The sequence below is a fragment of the Ambystoma mexicanum genome, chromosome 6p, assembly GCF_040938575.1.
Source record: "Ambystoma mexicanum isolate Mex_15411 chromosome 6p, UKY_AmexF1_1, whole genome shotgun sequence".
NCBI lineage: Eukaryota > Metazoa > Chordata > Amphibia > Caudata > Ambystomatidae > Ambystoma > Ambystoma mexicanum.
In genome coordinates this window covers 385,720,223-385,746,043 of record NC_090935.1, presented here as the reverse complement: position 1 = coordinate 385,746,043, position 25,821 = coordinate 385,720,223, and the positions used below count along the sequence as shown (strand labels likewise).

At 45.5% G+C, this 25,821-nt stretch overlaps 1 protein-coding gene across 3 annotated transcripts in view; it reads left to right on the top strand.

Annotated features, from left to right (window-relative positions):
• Window positions 1–25,821, top strand: part of FYB1 (FYN binding protein 1) — an 838,597-nt gene that overhangs the window by 772,432 nt on the left and 40,344 nt on the right. For all 3 annotated transcript variants that reach the window (XM_069627166.1, XM_069627167.1, XM_069627165.1), the window contains one exon: window positions 7,230–7,270. In XM_069627166.1, the coding sequence (XP_069483267.1) occupies window positions 7,230–7,270 (41 nt within the window). The remainder of the gene's footprint in view (window positions 1–7,229; window positions 7,271–25,821) is intronic.

Sequence of the window (25,821 nt, the reverse complement as noted above, 5' to 3'; positions counted from 1 at the left end):
AAAAGCAGTTGCTAAAGGCTAAGTTCTGTAACAGGGGCACGGTCAATGCCAATGATGTAATCGCATGACACTAGTACTGCATGGCCTTTCAGAGCTGGTGGTGTGTTTAGGTGGAGGGATTTTTGGGCCTTCCTCTGGGAGGGAAAGCAGGTGGTGGAAGCTGATTGTTGGAGCAGAGGGCATGCCACTTAGATGATCTCACGACCAACACTCTACCAGGCCTTAAGGCTGATATGAGCTCCTGCTTCATACCATCATGGATCTTGAATTCCTCTGTAATCTTTACTTCATTGACCAGTTCTATCTCTGTCCATATACCATTCACAGAGAACTATGGCTGGCTGCCTGTGAATCTACTGTGGCACTTGGATCTAATCAGCAAGGAACCTTAGATCCACCTATCCAATTCTCAAATGCTGCACAGATTTAATACCATGGGCCTTGTTGACAAAGATCCGCACTGGGGCTGATGTGATATATGTGAGCCCCTTATATTTGCATCTACTACCTTACACCTGGTTCACAAAGCCTAAACATCGACCAACTCTGGCGATGTCTGGAGCATCTTTGGGATGCAAATACGACTCACAAATAAGTGCTCAAGAGCACTTTAGCGATGACGCCAGCAGCGGCAGATTTGATCCATTTGTTTAGGCTTTGTGAATCCGGTATAAGGTAACAGGTATACATGTGGCATCTCCTGATTGGCTCTTGTACAAGTCTTGGTGAGTGAGGCCCTGCCTTCGAATTTCACCCAGAAGATCCTCCCCTATGGGAGTTTGTGAGGTAGACAGAGAAACATATGTCTTCATTTAAGTGTGCCCTGTATTGGCACACAAACCCTAGTATGCACAGGAAATAATGGGCAGTGAGGCAAGTTTCTATCAAGTGTCTTTCAAAACCATCTCCATTTGCTGGGTATGAGTATAAAGCACAGTGTGGCCTAAGCCATCCTGGAGCTGGACTCATTAGCAGGGCCCCATGCAGAGGTCCCTGTGAAAAGAGAAACATCTTCAAAGCTTTACTGAGAAACAGCCACTAAGCTACCAAGGGACGGGTAACACATCTATTTGTCATCTAAATGCAGTGACAGGGTTCTCCATAAGTGCAGACTACATTGACCAGGACACCGTTGGGGGCTGTAACTCCTGCCAGTGTAGCAGTGATGTGCACGAGGAGGCAATTGGGAATTTGGGTGCCCATGGAATGGTGCCCATCCTGTTGATCATCATCGAACAGGTGCCGTCCATGCTTACGCAGATGCTACTCAGACTCAAGTCGCGTACCTTGGAAGACAGTGGGTACGGCCGTAGTGGGGTACTCTGCATTAAAGTTGGTTTACTTTGAAAATCCTCATAGTTTCTTTGAATGTGCTTGGGACTTTCACTGTACCAACAGAAAGTCATATGTGGTGGGTACAGACTGTTGCCCAGTTTCAGCGGACCATCCTTAAGTACACCAACCTTATACTCAAAACTGGCGAGACACTTAACACCTAATAACCAGGATTGAGGTCTCAAACGCCCATTTAAATTTGTAACCTCTTTACATTATTTGCACTGGCTGAATGTCAGGCCTCACAACCTGCACAGAATGTACTTGTAGTCATTCTGGCGTGGTGGTGAAACTTCCCTCTATGCTAGCTTAAAAAAATACTTAACTCGTACGCACATAGGAGGGCGCTTTGCAAGTCATTAAACATTCCAATTCTGACGGTTACAGTAGCAGATGCATAAGGACATTAAACACAGGCAGTGAATCAAGGGTCATAAAGGTTCCTTATTTATTCCAAAATGTCATCCTGCAGACAAATGTCCAGTTGAAAGTCAAACCACCTTAAAATACATTTAAATAATGTAAGGCACATCGATACTAGAGTATAAAAGAGGATCAACTAATGTACAGTATGTGTGATCAGCCTTTCTAATATCTGCCCCATTGTGATGCATGCACCCTTGGATGCGGTACAAGACCCTGCCTCTTGAAGAGGAGCTTCCCACACATTTCGTTTTTTCGCCGCCATCACTGGTTGGCATTACGGCAAACGAACTGCACCTCCACATCCTCTCCACGGCGTGGCGCCAAAGGCAAGCCTCAGTTCCTATGTGCAAGATTTGAGCCACACCCGATGTGTAGCAGTTTCTACTGGCCTGCAGTGTGAGCACTCAAGGCCAGCCGCAAGTTGTTCCTGGTAACATAGTGACTCACTGTGCTCAGCCTAAGCACCTATACTCTTGCTCACAATGTCATGTACACAGTTGCTTGTACAGAGGTTGAACACTTGACTTGAAAAAGGGGGCAGCCATGGGAGCTTAGTTCAAACCTCTCCATCAGCGTCATTTGTTATTAGATTTTACATATGGCCTAAAATGAAAATGCTTTGCTTGACCGAAATGCTTTCTACCTTTTGTAACCGGATTGGCTGAATACAAAATAAACCAAATTGAATGGGTCTAATACAGGGATGCGGTAAAAGTGAGGAGGTAATGTGACCACCTGTCAAGTGGCTGTGATTAGGAAAAGCCAGCGTTAAAAAGTCACAAAATCAGTTTGGCACTGTGCGCTTCTTCGGTTGCTTTGTATTAGCCCAATATTTGAAAACAGAACAGGAAAGAGAGGGAAACAATAAAACAGGTCTTTGATTTAAAATATTTTCAAAAAATCCCTTGGTGCAATGAATGAAAGATAACTTTAGATATACAAATGAATAGATGAAAAAAGGAGAGCACCTGTGATGAGTCTTGCATACAGCACTCTTGGCCTGGGGCAAGTGTTTTAATCTTAAAAAACCCAATTCTCTGGTTATTATGCACACCATGATGCAGGTGTGCCTGAGAGTGTGTGGTGTGAGCATGGCATGCAAGTGCAGGCACTTCGACCACTGTTGAATGAAAATGTATTTATTATTAATGTGTTATAGCTTAACATAAGCTTTCACATATGACATAAATATTCTTATTACATTTACAGAAATTATGCAAAGAAAAAATAAAATAAATAAAATTTTGTAGTAATATCACAAAGAGAAAGAAGAAAAAGGAAAAAAGAAAATTTTGATAAACACATCATAACCAAAATTAAAAGATGGAAATATCTAAATAGTTTATAATTAATACCTTATAATTAACAATTAATTATGTTATATCAATTACATATTCTAGGAAGAAAAGGATTCTAATAAGCAATTACTAATAGAGAAACCTATTAGTTCATAGATAAAACTCTAGCAAAATTTAGCATACATAGACTGCAAGTTGACTATATACTTATGTCCAATGATTTCTCTACATTCATCCATACATTGTACATTGCAATGTAGAGTTTCAGTCCCCTTGCATTAATCGCTCTTAGCCAGAAGTCATTACTACTAACGTGGTCCAATCTATGAACAAAGTCTGCATAACATGTTGTATAGATTTTTAGCATAGCCGGACATCTGGTAAGGACGTGTTTGCCAGTTTCAGACTCCGATCTGTCCTTGCACAATCGGCAGGAGCGTTTGGATAAGGTGCGGTTATTCTTAAGCCCACTTATAGCCAATACTGGGAGCTGATCAATCCTTAGCAGGAGAATAATTCGTCTCAGGCGCGGCGAAGGGCAGAGATTCAAGTATGTTAATGGTTTCCTGAAGGTATAATTCATATGTTGCACAAATTTATAGCGCTTTAGATCTTCCAAATGCGCAAAGTTGTTGATCCAGTCATGCAATTCAGATTTCTTTGATAGCACTCTAAGCGAAGAAGCTGTATTCGCTTGTTGTCTTTGGGTCCAGCCAATCGTTTCAAGATAACAGTTCATATGTTTTTTCATAAGTAGATATGAGGAGGCTTTATTAATTTCACAGTGAATTGCCGCTAACAAGAGATTATCTGTGTAAGGTGTCACTTTTAAATACAGTTCAGCTCTTTTTCTGAGTACCTGGGATTTCCAGGAGATGAGGCCCAGTTCTAATCTGAGAATGGACATGGGAATACAAGCCGGGAGACCGAGTATTTTTTTCCAGTATTTTCCTTCAAAGATCTGCAGCCATTCCATGTCCATCAATTGCAATGCCTCAAGGCCGTAAGTTATCATTGGTGCTAGCACCTGGAGGTAAAGTTGTCGTGCTGCCCAGATGGTGTACCCACAACGAGATGTAGAAAAGCAATAAATCAGGGCTGTAGCTTGGGCTGCTCTCATGATTCTGGCTTGTTTGCACATAGTGTATTGCCCCTTGGGCTCGATCTCAATGCCCAGATATCTGTAGTATGGGGTATAATGAATTGCAGTCCCATGTATATTGAGGCTCACTAGTGGTATCTTCTTGGAACTGAATACTACCATCTGGGTTTTGTTCAAATTGATTGCCAGGCCGTTGGTTTGAGTATACGTCCATAGTGCCGCTGCTGATCTTCGGATGCCACTGAAAGTATGGTCCATGATGACTAAATCATCAGTGTATGCTAGGACCAGGCAGTGAGCAGTACCAATCTTGGGGGGGGGGGGGGCAGTTGTGTTCCAATGCTAATATTTTGGGTATGTCGTGGACAAACAGATTGTATAGTATTGGTGCTGTGACACAACCTTGCTTTACTCCACGATTTTGTCCAATCTTATTGGTCATATTCCCCTTGGAGTCTAACTTCAGGGAGACTGTGGTATTATGGTCTAAAAGTCTGAGGTAGTGCAGTATTCCTTTGGGGCAACCCAAATTCTCAAGTTTAGACCACAGTAACTCCCTGGGGACTAGATCGAAAGCAGCCATAAAGTCAACAAACAGCACATATAGGAGCGGATTACCTGGTGTTCTGGCCTTATTACGAAGGATATCCATTACAACCAGGTTGTGTGTTGTGGAATATCTGCCCCTAAAGCCGCATTGAAATTGGTCTAGGATCCTTTCTCTGTCTGCCCATGTTTGTAACTCATGTAGTAGGTATGCTGCGAATAATTTGCCCGTACAGTCCAACATAGATAGTAGACGGTAATTGCCAGGGTCCGTGCGGTCTCCCCTTTTGTAGACAGGCACCAAGGTTGCTGTCTGCCAGGATTCCGGAATTTGCCCCTCCTTCAGGATCTTTTCAAATAGTATCTCAAATACCTCTGCCCAGTATTCCGGATTACTCTTTAGGAAGACATTTGCTAGGCCATTGGGTCCAGGAGCTCTCGATGTTTTGACCTTTTTTATCCTGGCAATCAATGATTCAACTGTCACCTTAAAAGGGGCAGTAGGTCGACCCAGGATATTCCTCTCCTGTAACTTGTCCTGGACAGTATGGTTGCGGGTTTTCAGGAATTTCTCCCACTGGACTATACCAATAGGGTTAGTCAAAGAGATATTTGTGTCTTCCGTGCCATGCTCAGCAGTCCCCATATAGATCGAGAATTCCCTGTGCAAAGTGTTTGAACTGTTGTTTGTCATTTTAGTAATTTAGTTGTATAGCGTTTCTGCCTGAGCCATGCTCTGTAGGCATTTTTCAGCTTCTTACTTAGATTCAGTTATTGTTCCATGTAATGGATGCTTTACGTAGCTTTCTCAAATCTGCTCTTAGGATTCGTTTAGCGTCTCTGATTTCAATGTCAAATACGTTAGTAGACTTAACTTCAGGGGCCAGCATATTTGTTTTAACAGTTGCGTAGCAGTAAGAAAATGATGTAATCCGTTCTTCAATCTCATTGCTAGTCATAGCTAGAATGAAAATGAGAAATCTCGTCATGGAATGGTAGACAAGGTCTTACACAGCTGTATCAATCATGTATCTGCGATATATTGTGGACAAAATAGTGGCAAGATATATTGATTAAATGGCTGTTTGGAGAGAAATAAAAGTGCAATATATACAATTGGCGTGCCTAACTACAGTATCAACCTTTTAATATGTAATGGGTAGATATAATGTATAAAGAAGATCATATAATGTATCAGCATTTAAGTAGCACAAGTCATATTTTACAATTTAAATTAAACCAGAAAAAAGTACACATACTTGGCACAGGTTCTCTAGACATACATGATAACACTCTCATCAATTGCTGAAAATCAATGATCCTGTAGGTCGCTGTTGCGAGTCGCTTAAGGCTTGATGTGCATTGCACTCCAAAGTAAAGTGCACTGAGAATGGGCATGTGTGGCTGGCTTCCATACCCCATAGCAGACGTTGAGGGGAGAATTGGTGTGCGGCAGCATCGTGGGACCTTCTGTGCGCGCCCTCACCCTGTCGCCTCACCCTGCCCTGGTGTAGTGCGTTGCAGTGCAAATATCTTGGAAATGGTGCACCCTAGGGTCTTGAAACGTGGTTTTGAAGGCCTTTGAGTTGTGTTCCTCGTACCAAGATGCTTAAAATGAGCTTTGTCTAGTCCTTCTATGACCACATTGATGTTTCGCCGATTTGAAGGAACCGTCTCATGCGTCAAGGGGCTGAAATCCTGGGAAAGCAGTGGGGTGTCCAAGTGTTATCTAGCCAGTAATGTCCTGAGGGTCATAACAGGTAACTTATGCAAAATTTGGTGCAGATTGGTGGAACGGTGTGGAATTGGAAAAAATGAACAGATATTCTGCTTTATCTATATATCTATTTGTGAAAGAATGTTTGCATATACAGGGTTGGTGCCCGCCCCATAACAGTTGGTGGGGGGAAATGTTGGCCAAAGTTTGGCACACCAGTCTGTGGTGTACTAGCAATAGTGAAATTTGACCCACCCCACCTATTCGCTCTGCCCAGGGCAGTTTACAGCCCTGTGCTATCAGTTTAGGCGATTTCGGGAGATTGACGATTTTGCGATTGTTGGCTCCAGCCCCACAACAGTTGGCACGCTGAAACTTTGGCCCAAGGTCAGCATACCAGTGAGGGGTGTACTGGCGATAGTGAAGTTTGATCAACCCCACCCATTCGCCCTGCACAGGGGTGAAGCTGGGTCCGGCCCTGTGCGCTGAGTATAGGCGATTTTGGGAGATTGAAGATTTTGCGATTTTTCAAAAATAGGACGTTATGACACAATAAAACATGCACAACATGCACAAGGCTATAGCAGACCCCCACGTGCATGTCAGATACAGACACGTGCAATTTGACCTATGCAACGCCGGGTGGTACCGCTGGTGTATATATATATATATATATATATATATATATATATATATATATATATATATATGTATAGAGAGAGAGAGAGAGAGAGAGAGAGAGAATACAGAGATAGAGATTGGTATGAAAGACAAACCAACCATAATGATTTCTTTTTTTTTACAGCTCTTCCAATGATGGAGAGATCTATGATGACATTGGCGATGGTATGTAAAACTTTTACATTACAGTTCAGACTGTAAAAATGTATTTGCATCACATTCATCCATTTAATTTTCAGCCTAAAAATAGCCATCTTTATACTTTTCTTCTTCTTTGCTCACATCTTCCTCTTACACACTAGGATTGATCCACCACATCATCAGTTTTTTGTGGGGACATTACTACATGGACAAAGCAGGGGACACCCCCGCAACCCCTAAACCCTTTTTTATTTTTCATGGGGAGCGGGGGACCCCTGCTGCCCTTGTCCCTATATATATGGTCACCTATATAATGTCACCACAACCTTTTCCCGGCGACATTATATCTGGCGACCATATATATAGGGATATTATTACCTGATACCCCATCTTCTACTAAACATTCATTATCACCACCACCTATGGGCCTAAACTCATTGATATCACAGGGACCAAGTCTGATTATTCAGGGGGAATCGTTCATTCAGCACTTTCAATGTGTAGTTTGAAAACAGCAGTATCCAGAGATTTTATCGCTGGAAATAACATCGAGGGTGACCCGATATTTCTTTTAAAGGCACTATCCAACACTTTCCCTAAATATTCTAGGACTGGAGTTTGTTTATATAATTGTACTAATCCAAAAATATGGAGGGGAGGGGGTGTAGTGCCTTCAAAAAAATACTGAGTCCACCCTCGATGTTTTTCCCAGCGATAATATCACATATAACTAAAATAGCATACTCTACAATATGACCATTGTTGTGGCTATGCTTTCTTTCTTAGCAGCATTTTCCACGCAGTTGTACCCCCCCTTTGTATTATGTATTATTGCTCTCAGTGCCGGTCAGGATTCCTTCTCTTGTGCTATAGTCTCATCTTTCTATTGTCTATGTTTGTATTATGCCACGTTTGTGCCCCCCCTCCCCCATGGCCAAAACAATGCATTATAGAGAGAGGAGGGGGAGGGAAGCAATATTTGGTTGGCATGGAAAATGGAAGCACGTGTGGGATGCACTATATGGTGTACTAGTTATTTTGTGCGTGTTCCCGCCACATGACGGGTCGTTCTGCTATTTGTGTTTTAATCGGGCATGTGCATCAGGCCCGGCTCCAGCAGGGGGGCCAAGGGGGCCAGGCCCCCCCCAAGGTTACCTCTGGGCCCCCCCAAGACAGGGGGCCTTGCCATTGGTTTTAAACACCACTGAGGGAAGGGTGGCAGACTGGGGGATTTCGCTCTAAATGTGCTGCAGCCGTTACAGAGCGATTAACATTATGAATTAACATTCCGCAAAAAAGGAGCAATACAGGCTGATACCAGAAGCCCAGGAGGTGGGTCCAAGAGATCCAAGGAATCAGTGTACTCTCTGCAGTATAACTGCACTTCTAGCTCAATTCGCTGGGGATTTGTTTGCTTGCCCTGGGCAATGATGTATGCCTCACAGCCGTTAATGCAGCAATGACAAGGGAGGTGGAGGGCCATTCACACCTCTGTAGCACACCCATTTAAGCAGGCTGCATATAATTATGAGAGAAGATCCTGTGTTGCTATTTTTAAACTGCAAGGTTCATCTTACTTACGTTCCAACGCTCAAAACTGAAATCACAAGTTGATTTCTGTAATTTAAAGTATCTTTATTTTTGTAGGAATATAAAGTTATTCCCATTATGCTTAAAAACATGGTTAACTGTATTAAACAATAAATGACCGATGATGTTGCTTGCACATAGATTTATGCAGTGCATCAATCAAAGGAGGGCACTTACAAATTACATTCAAAGTATACATTCTGTTGCATTAACTACTTGAATATAAGTGAAATTATGAGATTTGTAGCGAGGAAAATGTCATTCTTGAGGGGGGAGTGTAGTCAAATCAAAAAATGATAGATGCAAGGGTTTGAAATAAACATTACTACTATCATTACTGTCGACAGCTTTCCATGCCATTATTCTTTAGTATGTCTGTGCAATTACAGTAGGAAACATGCCATTAGTAAATACATCTTGGTTTGCCACCAAAAGATGCAGTGTAATCTCAACTGCTTGGCCAGGTCTCTTCTGCACTGGAACACAAGCGGTCACAGGCATTTTTATGTCTTGTGTCTAGCAGTTTTGGCAGGGCTGCTCACCTTAGAGGCATGGCCAAGGCTGATTTGCAAACATTGGTGTGGAAGACAGACCAGTGCAATGCCAGTGGTTATTACTTGTTCAGAGACTTACATCCATCCTTTTTTAGTTTTGGCTATTAGGTGTACGCCAGAACTCTTGCATTGGATCCAGATAGAAATGCGATGGAATGTGAGGAAGCACACATATCCTATGGGCACGTTTGGTAATTTATCCACTCATTGACTGCACATTGCCATGTTAATCCCTAAGGCGTTCCCATCAACTACCTGCCTCTCCCTCCCAAAACATACCCTCTTCGGAACTGTTTGAGCATGCACTATCACAAAGTAACACAAACCATACGGCATAGGGCCTGTCAGTGTTCTATCTAAGCATACATTCGAGTGTTTAATGACTTCATTGCTTCTGTATATGAGCTCCTGGTGTCATAGAAATATCTTAAAAAATGTGTGCCATCAGCCAATTGATTTATAAGCAATTTGTGTGTCTTTGCATCTGTTCATTGCACTAGTGTCTAAACCGAGCACTCGCAAAGCCAACAGTGTTGTCTTGTGTATAGTATTAGACAGACGTTTGCCAGGCAATGACATCATATGCCCATGTTCTCGCATGATTTTCCAGCTGTTCCCCATTTTAGAGCCAGGTGGTACCCTCATGGCACAGTGCCTGGCAAATGCCTATCCAATGCCTACTCAAAAGTGTGTTTGCCACGATGTGGAGGCCATGCTAGCTACATCTAGAGAATCAAGCTACACCTCACTGTGTAGGTCCAACAGGACCCTACCTGAACATGTCAAAGATGGCAAGTGTGGACCATTTTCTGATGATCTTCTCATGCATACTTAGCAATGGGATTCCGACTCAAATAGAATGTATGTTTGTCTGTGCAGAACCTTAGCATACCCTGCCAGAACCTTTCATGATTCAAACTGATAAGTACTGACTTGATAACCTCATACTATTTGAGTAACTATTTACAGAGTTTGCATGCAAACAGAATACATGATGTGTATTGTGGGTCCTGTTTGGAAAGTATGATGTAACTCCTGGGTGCTAAGGGTTTAGGCAGGACAGGGAATGGAAATGATTTACTGTGGGATCCCACTAGTGCTGGGGAATGGGGGAGGCTGAATGGGAGCATTATTCCCACCCCGCCAATAAACATTTACCTCTCAGACGAGTAATCATGAACATCAGGAAAATAACACAAGAGTAGAGCATTTCAAATAACATCTTTTAAACCTAAAAAAAAAAGAGTTTTTAATAAATATTTTCTGAAGAGCGCAATCTGAGTTGGATTTCACAGTCTGACAAAGGGCATAGGTCCATCAGGCCCCTGCTCTCCTTCTCTCGCCTCAAAGAAAAACAGCCACGGCTCCACAGGACCTCCCAGCGAGCTCTTATCTTTTTAACCTGTCTGACCAGCAGAATATTTACAACAGGAAGTGATTAGAGATCAGAAAATGTGACTGGTAGTGACCATTGCTGTGGCACTTTTTCTTAAAATTATAGATGGAGAGACGTTAAAAGAGCATCACGCGGCTGAAGAACCAGACCAAAACATCATTATTGGCTCGTGGAACACAAGAGGCCACATCCACCTGACTTATTCAGGAGATGTGAACCTTGGCCTATTTGACCTGATAAGTTTACAGGAGACCTGGTTACTATCTCAGCCGAGCCTGGATGGCTTTGAAGTATTACTCTCTCTGGCACAAAAAGGAGAAAGAGGACGTCCTACCTCAGGCCTGTTGACAGCTGTAAAAAGCGGTGGTGCTCTCAGAATAGTTCACAACCTGATATCATCTCTGACAATTCAGGCAACACTGTTAGAATGGAATAAAGAAGACTCTATGCAAAAAAAACTCAAGCAGGACCTTATCCTACTACTAAACGTCTATTGGAATCCGACGGTGACAAAGACCAAGAGTTTCATAAATAACGTGGAGAAAATGCTAACAGATGCAACTGAGAGGTACGACATGGACCACACCTTGATATGTGGCGACCTAAATTCCACCTGCCCTGCATTTGAGATGGAAAGGACAACTCATAACACGGGCAATGCGAGAGGTGTAGCATGGTCAAAACTGATGGAATCGTGGGATCTGTACAACCTAAATTCCCTAGAATCGGCCAAATCCAGAATTCCAACATGGGAAAGTGCTGGCAGAAGAAGCACAATTGATTATATCTTTGCCTCAAAAGAGCTATATCTCTCAACCAGAAGTTTCAAGGTAGTGAAAACCACGGCGAGTGACCACAATGACCGCAATCTACTAACTGCAATGTGGCCAGCAAAAAAAAGGATGCCGGTGATAATGCCAAAAAACCTGGAACTAAACCAACAAGGAAACCGATTGAAAATTACAACAGAAAGCATCATTTCTATCACGGCAGCTTATAATGGACAAAAAACCTCAAACACTTCAAAAGAAAATCTGGATTACAGCCCTCTTTTGATCCCTTATCTACACCCACGAAGCATACGAGCAGATGACAAAACACATTTACATATTTACAATGAAGAACTGAGGTTAAAGAAATCAAATCTAAGAAAGGCTACTCGGCTTGCACGAACAAACCCAACACAGACAAACGTAGACTTGGCATCCAAAACTAAAAGACTGTACAAATCGTGGATACAATCGACACGCTGGAAATTATATCAAGTGGATGCAGAGAACATGCTGAGAGCAGTCTGTAAAAAAAAACTCACGAGATTTTTGGGCAATCATAAAACACAAAACCTCGCCTCCGGACACAAGAACTATAAACAGTGTTGCAGAAAAAAAATGGAGTGAACATTATACTGACCTATACAAAGATCCTATCCCAGAAGAAGCAACAGCGACTACCCAAGATGACGCAACCTGGATAGTATGCTCAGAGAAGGATATTTTGACAAAGATTAAGAATTTGAACAACTCCTGTGCCCCTGGCCCAGATGGCATCTCCAACGCCCACTTGAAACAGGATGCAGAAATTTGGGCTCCACTAATATCAGAAATCTTCAGAAGATCAAGGATTTCGAAAACCATCCCTGATACGTGGAAGACAGCAAACATCGTCCCAATTTATAAAAAGGGCCCAAGGGACGATCCGAGAAATTACAGGCCGATTGCACTATTAGACGTGCTCGGCAAACTTTTCGGATCCCTGTTGTTGGATGAATTTCAGATATGGCAAAAAGAGGCAAAAACAACTGACCCCTTCCAATCAGGATTTGAAAAGAACTTGGGAACGTCAGTAAACATTATGCTGATCAGTATATTAAAATCAAAAGTCTTTATGGGGCATCCATCAATATTCATTGCTTCAATTGACTTGGTCCAAGCTTTTGACCGCGTGAATAGGAATAAACTGTGGAGAAAACTGGAGAAACAAAAATGTCCACCATCCATTCTTGATCCAGTGAAAGCGCTACATGGCCGACATAGCAGATTCTGAAAATGACACTCGAACATTTCCACCACAAATAGGCGATTCAAAGGTGACAAGACTGCTCTATGCAGATGACATTCTACTGCTTGACCAAACAGCAATTGGACTCCAGAGACAAATAGACAGTATCACTGCCTACTTGAAAAAAAACGACCTAGAACTTAATACATCAAAAATAAAAATCTTGATATTAGAAAAACCAACAAGACCAAAAAAAAGATCGCAATGGTTCGCAAATTCTGAGAAACTGGAAACAGCTAAAAGCTGTACTTACTTAGGGGTGAAACTCTCGTCCAGTAAAATCGATAAAACGATGCAAGAACATCTCATCGCCAAAACAAAAACCTTAGCAGCACAGGCAATATCGTTGGATAGAAAATTTGGGAAATTTTCAATTCTTCCTTTAATAAACTTCTACAGAGCAAAGGTCTGTCCAACTCTGACCTATGGAGCAGAAGCTATGTTACATCTGCCGAAGACTCTATGGGCTAAACTTGAAGGTACATTTTGGAGTAGAGTGCTACGACTTCCAAACTCCACTCCCGTTGCAATTATCCGACGTGAACTGAGCTTTCAATCATTGGAATCCGTGGTGACGAGAAACAGCCTATTATTCCTGGGTAAAATCATAAGGCACCCTAGACCAAAAATTCTGGAGATCATACTCCAAGAGATGAGGAGCGAAAAAAACCCGATGTTAACAAGTTGGTACAGCAGACTGTTGGAACAGGTGGCTAAAATCGGATGTTCTGAATGGGATATAGAAAGGATCCCTGGAATAATAAAGAGAAAACTTAAAATACAAGACTGGATTGAGACTTTAGACAAAGCAGAAGATCTCACAACTTCCACACATCACATAATGAACACCCAAAAAATAGATGAGGTCAGAAACTACTTAAAAAAGTTTCCAGACAAACGATTGAGAACAACTTTTTTGAGAGCAAGGCTGAATTTACTGAAAACCAATGAGATTCTTTTTCGAAGAAAACAGTCGACTACTAAAAACTGTCGATATTGTGAGATGATGGAAAACGAAACATTACACCATCTTCTCCTTCATAGTTCAGGAACAAAAAAGCTGCGAACTATCTATCTTAATCCACTCAGAGCTCGGCACCTAACAGCAAACGAAGAAACTTGGTGGAACATGCTAATGTGTGGCAATTCCACATCTTTGACTGTGGCAACAGCAAGCTTTTTGGAAAAATTGAAGCTAGAGGGAAAAAACCAATAAAAGAAAGCTCCAAACTTTGTAACAAACAGAAAACTACACAACAGTCACAACGAGAAACAACAAATAAAGACAGGAAAAATCTGGACAGAATTTGTAAAAATTGTAATACAATTAAACACAAAAAATAAAAAAAAAATAAAAAAAATAAAAAAAAATTATATAAGGTTTTAATAAGCTATTTAAGTGTGATTGTTGGGTGATTAGAAATAATGGGGAACAGAACAAACTGTGTAAAACAATGAGCTTGTCATGCATTTTATTTCATTTTTTGTCTGTATGATATTTTTTGTAAATTCTTACTACTTTGCATGCTGGAGCTTTTAGGCTTCAGTGCAGGATGGGGAAAAAAGCAACAATCATAGGGGGTAATTTTCCAAGTCCAGCGAAGAGGAAAAAGTGGCACTAAAAGCATTTACTGCCACTTTTTATGCACGGCAGGATTTTTTATGATTTGGCAGATAAAGTTGAATAGCAGAGCAGACGTAACACATTCACTTGTTCTTAAAAGTCACCCTGTCCAATGAGATTGTTTTCCATCAGTATATATTTTTATGCTGGAGGAAAGCTAATACATTCCTATGGAATCCACCTGACCTTTACACCTGGTATTGTAGATGGCTCCCACAATTGTTAATTGTGGAAAGGACTTACACTTTTCCAGACACGTAGTGGAAAAGTGAAGAGAAAGTTATTTTGCCTATGTTTTACTATTTACTTTTCCCGTAATTGGTAGAATAAATTAAAATGGCACAGAGAGGTCCTTTTACAAAAATTTGCATACAGGAGGTATCCCTTCCATGAAATTCAGGATTCAAAAGAAAATGACCCCCTTACTCGTTTTCATCACCACTTAACCAAAGTGTGTGATCTTGGGCACACCATTTGATCTCACTATGCCTTACCTGCCAAAATTAGGTGACGCTAGAAGTCATTCAATTCACCCTATAAGCTATTCCAAAAAGGCTCATTCATGGTTGAACAGATAGGCAACGCAGGGGTCAGGGCCCGCCATGGAGGCACCCACACATCCTTCTTTGGAAAATGTAAGGCTGCATTTTCCGAACAAAATTGTTACATTTAATAGAAAATCAACAAAAACATGTCAAACAAGAAGTTATCATGGACAATTGCATATTATAAACAGTATGTATCACACAATGATATATAGGGGTGTGACACGAGAGCAGAGACCCCTTCTCTCTGCCACGCCGCACCAGGAACAATAACAGGAGGCCAGAAACCTCTCAACTTGTATTGCTTGCCTCCTGATTCCACACTCCTTGACCTGGCTCTCATGCATGGTAGCATTCCACCTCCTCCCTGGCCTGCTGGGAGTACAGTGTTCTGGGCGGCATTGTTGAATAGACACCATCAGAGATGGAATAAGGACTGGGAGCCTCGTTCCTACGCCCTCGCAAAGTAGGAGGAAGCATCATCCTCTATTCTCTTTAGCTAGGCCAAGGAGACCTGGTGGGAGTAGGTCGAGTAGTTGGGTATGATGCAAATGGGAATGGAGGTCTGGGAGATAGGACAGATGCTGGAAATTCATCCCTCCTCACCAAGGAGGAGCCACCCCCTTTGGGACTAGGAGGGTGAGCTCTTTATGCAAGACCCTTGCTAGGGGACAAGGCAAGCGGGATCCCATTGGGGTTGATGCCCCTTTTGCGAATAAGGAATCTTTAAGTAAGGATTTTGTTTCACCTTCCTTTACTTCAAACTCCCAAGTGTTTGTTGGTCTTTTGGGAAACACACAGAGGAATCATGTCCAGGGCCCATTGAAAGTGAATGGCTTGGTTTCTGGCCTGTATTTATTGACGCCCATTTCTGAAGACCGGAACCAATGGAAACTTCCCTTCAGTTCCAGGGATGTACATAAAGACAGCTGGACACTAGTAGAAGGAGCTAGAATCAGCGGGAGAGCGAGAAATGCCAGCTTGTGTGAGCTGCAGAAGAGGAAGTCTCTCCCACGCAGGCAGAGCTGAGCCAAAGAGACATGTATGGTGCTGAGCACCCAGGGCAGTCTATATTATGCTGCCACTTCGACAAAGGCAGGGAGCCTGACAAGCTCTGGGCTGCGGAGGAAGGAAGCACAACCAGGCCAGAATAAACGCACTAGCGTCCTGCCTTTCTGACACCATGGTCCCAGAGAAGAAGAAGGGACACGAGGAAGTCGACTGTGCAGGGCAGAGCCGGGCTGAGTGCAGGGATCCGTGCTGGACACAGAGACCGCCTCCACGAACGAGCACCACCACTGGACAGAAGGTCTGTGGCGCCGCAGGAGGAGCAGGTGGAAGGCGGTGAGGCCACACCGTAGCACACACAAAGCTGATAATCTGAACACCATTAGCCCACACCAGGCTATTCATCTGAATACCCCAGGAGGAGAGGATGGAAGCCATAATCAAATCAGGGCTAAGCAGGCCCAAAACCCACACTGGGCTGAAAATCCAAATAACCCAGGACGGGGTGAGAGAAGCCACAACCAATGCAGGGCTCAGCAGGTCCGTAGCCTATCAGAGGATGGAAGTAGAATATCCCACCAGGGATAAAGATAAGGTTTTGTTTTTGTGAATAATGACCTATCCAGATCAGAAGAACCTGTTAAGTTGATGAGAATACAGGAGAAACTAGAAACTGTTCTGACTGGCAGATAAGGCTATGGCTTTGCCAAGAGGAAACAGAGAGATTTATTTTGTTGTTGGTACTGCTACAGCAACCGGAAGTCTGAGAAGGACTTTAAGAACTCTTTGATGGGGGTCAGAAAACCAGCCACCACTAATCTACCTAAGGGTGAGCAACCCAATCCAAAATTATAACTTATTTTGTCTTTTTCTTTCATAATGGTAGGGCAGATGTTAGGTTAGAATAATTTGTGACAGAGGATTCTTTGTAAGACGTCCTCAAAGGATACGTCCTCAAAGGACTGCATCCTAGAAGTAGGGTTTAGAGCAGGAATGTTCTTTATTTTAAATAAAACGCCTTGTTCAAACATGTCTTCCGGTCCATCTCCTATGTCTGATTTACCACAAAGAGTTTATGGAAGGTGACTGGGTGAAAGGTGAAAGAGGCATGGATTGAATAGAAAGGGGAAAGCAGATGGGAAGGGAAAATAGGTAGATTGATATTGTCACACTATTTTTCTTGCTTCTCTTTTGCTCTGTAGTGTAGCTAAATAATAGCACTTTTATTTTTACTATTTAAAGGGCAGAACTAGGTCGAGAGCAGCAGAGCATTGTATGAAATGTGGGTAGCCAGCATTTGGACTGGCATCTTTTAACAGTAGCGAGGTACTGTGAGGTCTGTGCGTCGGTATGTTCATACATTGGAATCAATCCTTGGTCAGGTGTTGTTGAAAGAACAATGTTTTGAGAGATTTGTGAAATTGGAGAATTGTGGGGGCATTCCAAGCTGATACCGGGATAGAGTTCCAGAGGGTGGGTGCAAGAGAAGGATTGTTTGCGGGTCCTCCCTTTGTGAAAAAAGAGAAAACAAAATATAATTTTAAGCAGTCAAACAGACTAAAGAAATGCAATGGTGTGAATTGTCCTGGGAGGATAGCTTAACGGCAACATGCGTGCCTTGGAAGCAAGACGATACTAAGCAACACAGGTTCGATCCCCGGGTCCGCGCTTAGAAACCTCTGGGTGTTTAAGCGCGTTATACGCACCTATGACAAAAAAAAAAAAACAATTATGCAACTGAAAAAACGAACAATTCCTGTAACAGCACCTCGATGCCCGTGGGCTGTATGAGCGCTTTAAGAATGCAATAAAAATTACTTTTTGCACATCAAGGAAGACATTTTTGCTGGACCATGCATCTGGGAAACATGACTCAATGCCAGTACTTTCTTTAGGGTACTCCTACATACACCCATTCCCAATGGAAATTGGGCCCCCCTGATCACAAACCTGGCCCCCCAGATGTAAATTCCTGTAGCCGGGCCTGATGTGCGTACGTTCACGACAGGAGCTGCAGTGATCAGACTTGCTTCCTTTGCTCAGCATCAGAATCCAGATCAAGGCAGGCTGGGGATGTTGAAAAGATTAATTGTTCCTTCATTTTAATTACTCAACTAGCCGCGCTCCATTTTTTACTTGGATTCAACAGCCTGCATTGATGTTTTCTCCTCTGTTGCACGGACTGTACCATGAATCCTGTTTTGACAGGGATTTCTTTGTCCGGTATTCCTTGTTTAAAGTCGCTTTTACATGGAGCACCCCCATGTCTCCCTTGAAAGGCTTCTCCTTTGCACCATTCAATATATAGAAAGCAGCCACACTCCCCTACTCATTCTAATTGTGACGTCCCGAGTTATGTATAGCCCGCATGCGCGAGCCTCGTTGTGGCCCGCGCATGCGCGGCGGCAATAAAGTGCGCCCGTGCGGCAGTTCCCGCCGGGACGCGGACGAACCAACATCGCGTCCCGCGTACTCCTTGTGTGCCTGCATGGATGCCTGTGTGTGTGGGTCCCCGGGGCATACATAACAACTGGCGACGAGGCGGGATCACTGCCACAACGTGCGCCCAGCACGTGGGTGCAGAGGAACAATAAATCCGCGTTGCTACGCAGTGACACGGAGCGGACCCAGCGGCAAAACTCCACGTGGAGTGGCAGTAGCGGCCTGAGAAAGTGCTCGTGCGCTGCCACTTCAAGAAAACACGACGAATTTTTGGAACTCCGACCGCCCCCAATAATCTGGGGACGATCACAACGACGCAGACAGCACAACACGGTTGCGCAGAGACCAAGGACCTGGAAAACAGCAGTCTGAGGTACGTGGAACCCCACCCCAGTCAGGTTTGCGGCCTCCAAATTACTGAGAGGTGCCTGTGCGACCTGTGAGGATGGCGGAAAGTGATGGGGAACCAGAAACTGCGACACGAGTGATAAGGACTCAACAGGGGTCCCTACTGCCCATGCAGGAATTTGATACCTCCGGCCCCCCGTCCAAGCTAGGACCCCGGTGGCTACTATGGGTGAAGAAACTGGAAATGTATTTTACAGCCACAGGGACCACCGATGATGACTCGAAAAGAGCGACGCTCCTATATTCGGCGGGGCTGGAGGTGATGCGCATATATGAATCACTCAACCTGCGTATAGTCACATACGCAACGGTAAAGACTGCATTGGAGAATCACTTTATTCCCCAGTAAAATGTAGACTATGAAAGATTCCTGTTTTCCAAGGAGAAACAGCGGGAGGAGGAATCCCTTGACCAATTCTGTGCAAGGCTGACACTAATGGCTAGCGCATGTCGCTGGGACAACGAAGAGTCGATGATACGACACCAGGTCATCCAGGGCTGCAGCTCAGGCAAGCTGAGACGGCAAATATTGAGGGAGCCAGGATGGTCACTGCAACAAATCCAAGACAGCGGCCGAACCTATGAGCTGGCAGAGTCCAGAGGGGCGACCATGGACGCAGCAGTTCATCCCAGCACACGGGATGTAGCATATGCCATGAACAAATGGCCCAAGTCAAGAGACAAATGGACCCCAAAGTCATCCGGAAACAACACCCCTACCACTTCTGGATCTTCCTGCAGGTACTGTGGATATGACCTGCCACATACGGAGGAGTGCCCAGCCAAGGGTAGGTCCTGCGGAAGGTGCAACGAACCAGGTCACTATGCACGCATGTGCCGTGCCCCCGCTCCTGTGCCGGCGCAAAGAGGACCCGCGAGAGTACGAGGTAGCGGCTTCAGGAGACAGCGGAGTATCGCGGCGCTGGAGCTAGAAATCCAAAAGCTACAGCTCGCCGAGGAAGAGGAAGAAGACGAAGAAGAGGAAGACGAGGTCTTCTTCATCTCGAACATTGCATCGGCGAGCAAACGGAAAAGACAGCCCAAGTGCGAAGTGAACATCCTGGGGGTGCCAACTCAAATTCTCATCGATACAGGGGCATCAGTGTGCGTCCTCGCGGAGGAACACTACTTGAGACTCCCAGGCCCTCCAACACTGGACAAGTCCATGGCAAAAATGTTCACGTTCGGGGGGGACACCCCGCTGCCTCTCAAAGGGGTATTTGTGTCACCAGTGTCAAAGGGGGAAGTCTCGATCAAGGCTAGATTCTTCGTCACAGATGTCAGCCCACACTCCATACTCAGTTGCGCCGCATCTGAGGCACTAAACCTTGTCCACTTCGCATACGAGGTGTATCAGATAGACATTGAGACACTGTTGAACAAATTCTCAGGCATCTTCGAGGGAATTGGGAAATTGAAAGTGCCCCCGGTGCGTCTCCACATCGACGAATCAATCAGGCCCACAGCCCTGAAACACCGGCGGATACCTTTCCACCTCAGGGAAAAGGTGGAGGAAGAACTCCGGTCTCTCGTCAGCATGGACATCATCGAGAGAATAGAGGGGCCGACGCCATGGGTCTCCCCGATTGTGGTGACGCCCAAACCGAAACAACCCGGGGCGGTCAGAATATGTGTGGACATGCGACTGCCCAATGCAGCGATTAAGAGGGAAAGACATATAACACCGACCCTCGATGACATCATTGGAGAACTACAAGGCGCCAAGGTCTTCTCCAAACTGGACCTGAGAGCAGGGTACCATCAGCTCGAGCTCCACCCTGACTCCAGATATATAACAACATTCACGACGCACGATGGCCTTTACCAATTCAAACGCCTAAGCTTCGGGGTCTCGTCAGCCGCCGAAGTATTTCAAAATACCATCCGAGGGGCCCTAGCAGGTCTCAAAGGCGTGTTGAACATGAGCGACGACATCCTGGTGTTCGCGGCCTCGGAATCGGAGCACGTGAAGAGGCTGGAAAGCACTCTCCAAAGGCTGAAAAGTTTAGGCCTCACATTACATCGGCAAAAATGTGAGTTCTTCAAGGACCGCGTAGGTTTCTTTGGCTTCATCTTCCATGCAGCGGGTGTATCCCCCGACCCAGCCAAAATCAAGGACATCAGGAACGCTGCCGCCCCACAATCCCCCACCGAGGTGAGAAGTTTCTTGGGGATGGTAACATACTGTGGGCGGTTCATCAAAGGGCTAGCGTCAACGGCAGAGCCGCTCAGGGCGCTGACGAGGAACGACACAGCATGGAAATGGGGCACCGAGGAGCAAGAGGCATTCCAGACCGTGAAGACCGCCCTGTCCGATGGTGACACCATGGCGTATTTCAACCCTAGGGTGGAATCCGAGGTGGTGGTAGATGCGAGCCCGGTAGGGGTTGGGGCGGTACTACTGCAACCGGATGAGCGTGGCAATATGCGTCCTATTGCATATGCGAGCAAGGCCCTCTCCACCACTGAAATGAAATACTCACAAATCGAAAGGGAAGCGCTAGCCATCCTGTGGGGCTGCCGCCATTTCCGCCTATACATTTTGGGCAAACCTGTTGTGGTCGTGACGGACCACAAGCCGTTGTTAACGATACTAGCCGGCGTGTCATCGAAACCACCTCCCAGGATCGAACGGTGGATGCTGGCGCTGATGGAGTATGGGGTGAGACTGATATACAGGCCAGGCACAAACAATCCGGCAGACTATCTATCACGTCACCCCAACAAAGAGGATCCGGATACGGACATTGGCGCGAGCGACTGTCACGGACTGCTGTGTCAAGTGGTGGAAGGATCTCATCCGACGGCGATATCGAGGGCAGTCGTATCGATGGAATCGACCAACGACGAGGTCTTCGACATCGTCCGAAGGGCAATAAGGAGCGGTGACTGGAAAGAGGTGCTGCGGGACAATTCGCGCCGACAAGATGCGGCCCAGAGAGACCTCCAAGCGCTCTGGAAGGTGCGAGAGGACCTCTCCATCTCAGACGACGGACTCATACTGAGAGGCCACCAAATCGTCGTGCCAAGGACGCTGAGGACTCGGATGTTAGAGCTAGCGCACGTCGGCCACCAGGGAGTGGTCAAAACAAAGGCACGATTAAGAGCCAAAGTATGGTTCCCGGATTTGGAGGCAATGGTAGAGAACTTTGTGAAAAGATGTCTAGCGTGTCAGGCCGCGACCCCCGGCGACAGAGCTCCGCCGATCCAGTCCATGGAACGCAGCCAAAAACCATGGGGGACGGTATATGTAGACTTCGGGTCAACAGGACGGGGCATGTACTTTCTGGTAGCGGTGGACCAATGGTCACGTTACCCCGAGGTTGAGATAGTTGAATCAACGGCGACCGAATTCTCAACTAAGGCACTAGACAAGATGTTTGCTACACACGGGTTCCCAGACCTCATATGCTCGGACAACGGCCCGCTATTCACGGGCAACCAGTTCGCCTCCTATCTCAAAGAAAGAGGAATTCAACATCGCAGGGTGTCCCCACTCTGGCCACAGGCCAACGGGGAAGCCGAAAGGATGATGAGGACCCTCAATAAAGTCCTACGGATATCCGCCAGCAGCGGGGCTGACCTGGAGAAAAAGCTTGTGGAATTTCTTAGGGAATACCGCACGACACCTCACCAGTCCACGGGAGTGACTCCCGCGGAAGCACTATTTGGACGATGCCCAAGAGGACTGCTACCGGAGGAGGAAGGTCGAACACCCGGAGTTATTGACAATGAGAAGGTTCGGGAAGAGCGAATCAGGCGCAACGAAAAAGAAAGTGAACGACGAGGGCTACAGGAAAAAGAAGTGCGGGTAGGGGACACGGTGTTGGTCAGGAATCGACACCCGGATGGCAAACTGTCCCTCCCATTTGAGCCACGCCCGTGGAAGGTAACACACGTGAAGGGCACGATGGTAACGGCGGCCTGTGATCGGGGGACTGTTACACGCAACCGGTCATTCTTCAAGGGAGTTGAAAACCCCGTCGAGAATGGAGCACCGGAGGACGACACAAACACGGAAGAACCACACACCGATCAAGGCGAGAGCGGGCACCAAGCCCCAGCGGGAGCCGGGCTCGGCTGTCCCACGCAGCCTGAGACCCCACCGCGATATCCAGTCCGCCGAGAGCGGAGGCTGCCAGGATATCTCAAGGACTATGTCCTGGACTCGGGAGACTAAGCCGAAGGGACCTGATGGGACGTAAGTGTAATTGCCAAAGGCTGTGTTCAAAGCCATCAATTGCATTGGGGACCAGGCACCCCGCAAGGTTATGTTCTATTTTAGTTAAAGTTGAAAAGGGATGTGACGTCCCGAGTTATGTATAGCGCGCATGCGCGAGCCTCGTTGTGGCCCGCGCATGCGCGGCGGCAATAAAGTGCGCCCGTGCGGCAGTTCCCGCCGGGACGCGGACGAACCAACATCGCGTCCCGCATACTCCTTGTGTGCCTGCATGGATGCCTGTGTGTGTGGGTCCCCGGGGCATACATAACACTAATGACACGGGCTACTCCATTTCCACTCTGCAGCAGCTTCTTTGTGGAGACCAGGAATCAAATACAGAATGGGAAGTGGAAGTCACAGCCCATCAAGCCCCTATCCTCGAGCTCTTGACTCCTTGCCACCAGCCTGGTTCATCACCCTCCCAGAGCCCTCTGTGAAGTCCTGCTCCTAACCAGCACAAACGGACGCTCACCAGCTAGCAACAGGGAACCAAGGTAGAAAGCCAGGGTGGCACCAATCCACCATAGCTCTCTGGCCAGCGAGTTTGGCGCGGGTACACACCCATCCTAACTCATCCCTGTGTACCCCCACACATCTACCCAAGATCACCCCTCCCCATTGACACAATTCCACATTAGATCACTGCTGCCTACACCCACCAACCCTAGCTCAACCCTGTGTAACGCTACAATTCCACTGTAGCTAATGCCTGTCTGACCCCGCCCACCCTAGCTCGCCCCTGCCAACTGACGCCAACCCACCACTTGCTCAGCCCTGCCTACCAATCTCATGTCTGCTACCCGAGCAACCCATACTACTGCCCCAGCTTAAAACTGCCTTACCAATGCACCTCTTTCCTGGAACCTTGTAGAATGTTCATGACTTGTGCTGCTCTTGCCAGGATGGGTTGTCATGGACTCCTGGAATAGCTGGCACCACCAAACCTGATGCCCTGGGACATCTTGAAGGGGGCCTTCCATCAGACTCTTGTGCTGTTATTAGGCCCCCAATGTACAGTCTTCCTGATTCCCTATCAGTGATGTGGGCCTAGTATGACTGGTTTATCTTGGCAGTGTAGCAGAATTGCAGATAAGGGTCATGCAGGTAGCAGAGCAACTAGCCTGGCCCTACATGAGTTGTGCAAATAAAATATATAGAGACAGACAACCATGTTATAAAATGACTCCTGGTATTACAACCCTATATGTTTACCAATTAAAAACAGGTGTGCCTCCAGGTGAATGTAGTCACCATCCTCTGGGAATCTTTTTGTCCCTCTTTGTTACTCCATTTGAGTCCAAAAAGGAAATGTGGAAGTTAAGGGCGACATATGTGGCGAAGTGCCATCTTCAAATGTGAGACGAATTAGAGAAACACTTTATTTCACCTGTGGCCAGCAACAAGTGATGAGTCCCACAGCACCATGGGCCAGAGAAAAGGAGAAGTCAATGCAAGGATAGATGGTGAGGGAGTGGAAGTCCTGACAGAGCTGTTAAGTAAGGGAGGATGAAGTGGTAATCCAGAATGCAGGAGGGAAGGCTGTGTAGAGCTGATGTCTAACGCCGAAGCCATGAATAATGTTGAGGAGGAAACTAGGTGGGCACTGTGATGAGTTCAATGTGAGAAATTGGATGATGGGATTGGGGTGACTTTGGGACATGGGTGTCATGTGTTTTTGATGTAGGCCCTAGTGAGGGTACAGTGAAGATTCCCCAAACTCTCGAGTTCATTACCAGCCTGAAGTCTATTACCCCTTACCTTAACCCTAACAACTCCTGGTAGAGCCAGGAAGAAATGCCTGACAGTAATCTCTGAAAGGCAATTGTCCAAAAAGTCATCTCCCTATGAGTCAAGTTGCAAGGGGAAGATAAACTGGCAACTGAACTCAACCGACAACTCCATGTTACTTAGTTTCCAAAACCTAGGTAATGCTCTCCAAGATATAACATAGAGTAAACACGGTTTACTGATTCTGGTGAAGCAGAAGACAGTTTCAACTAAATTGTCCCCTTCATTGAGACAAAAGAACCCCTTGCTGATTAGGGACATTGACCTTTGGGGATGTTATGGAGGGTTGGGGTTCCCTTTAAATCAAGGAGTTTAGGCAAGGGGATAGCCTGTTCTTTACAGAAAATTAATGGGACATTGTGTGAGGAATTGCCATCTGACAAGGGTGTAGAAGCCCTGGCTTTTACATTTTCATTAATTTATAAAATTATGTGGGTAATTCCATCTCTGAAATGGAAATGTGCTGATAAGATTCCCCTTTCATAAGCTCCATACCAAAAGCATAGTGTGTACTGTGCCCTGCTGCATCAATATCCTAATCTGAAGCGCCTGTTCTACCAGTGTCACAGAGCAAGTTCAGAGGTCCCAGATGCCCTCTTGACAGCTGCAGTGATATTTAAGACATGCACCTTTGCACCAAAACTCTATAATTATGAGTTCACTGTCCAGGTGGCAGCTACATCTTTAAATATAAGCCATATCTGAGTTATGGTATGATGGTATTTCTCACAATTATTACAGTCACAGCAATTTTATATCACACATGCTTCAGCTCTTTGCTTCCAGCGCAGTTGTGAAAGGCTCCAGAAAGGATGTCCTTGATACTGCGAGCAAGACTGTTGCCTTGGGATTACCTCTCTTCGTTCCTTTGTGAGGGCAGATAACACCCTCCTCAGAGAGACAGCCACTCCACAGGAAGTTGTCCTGCAAACAGGAATCA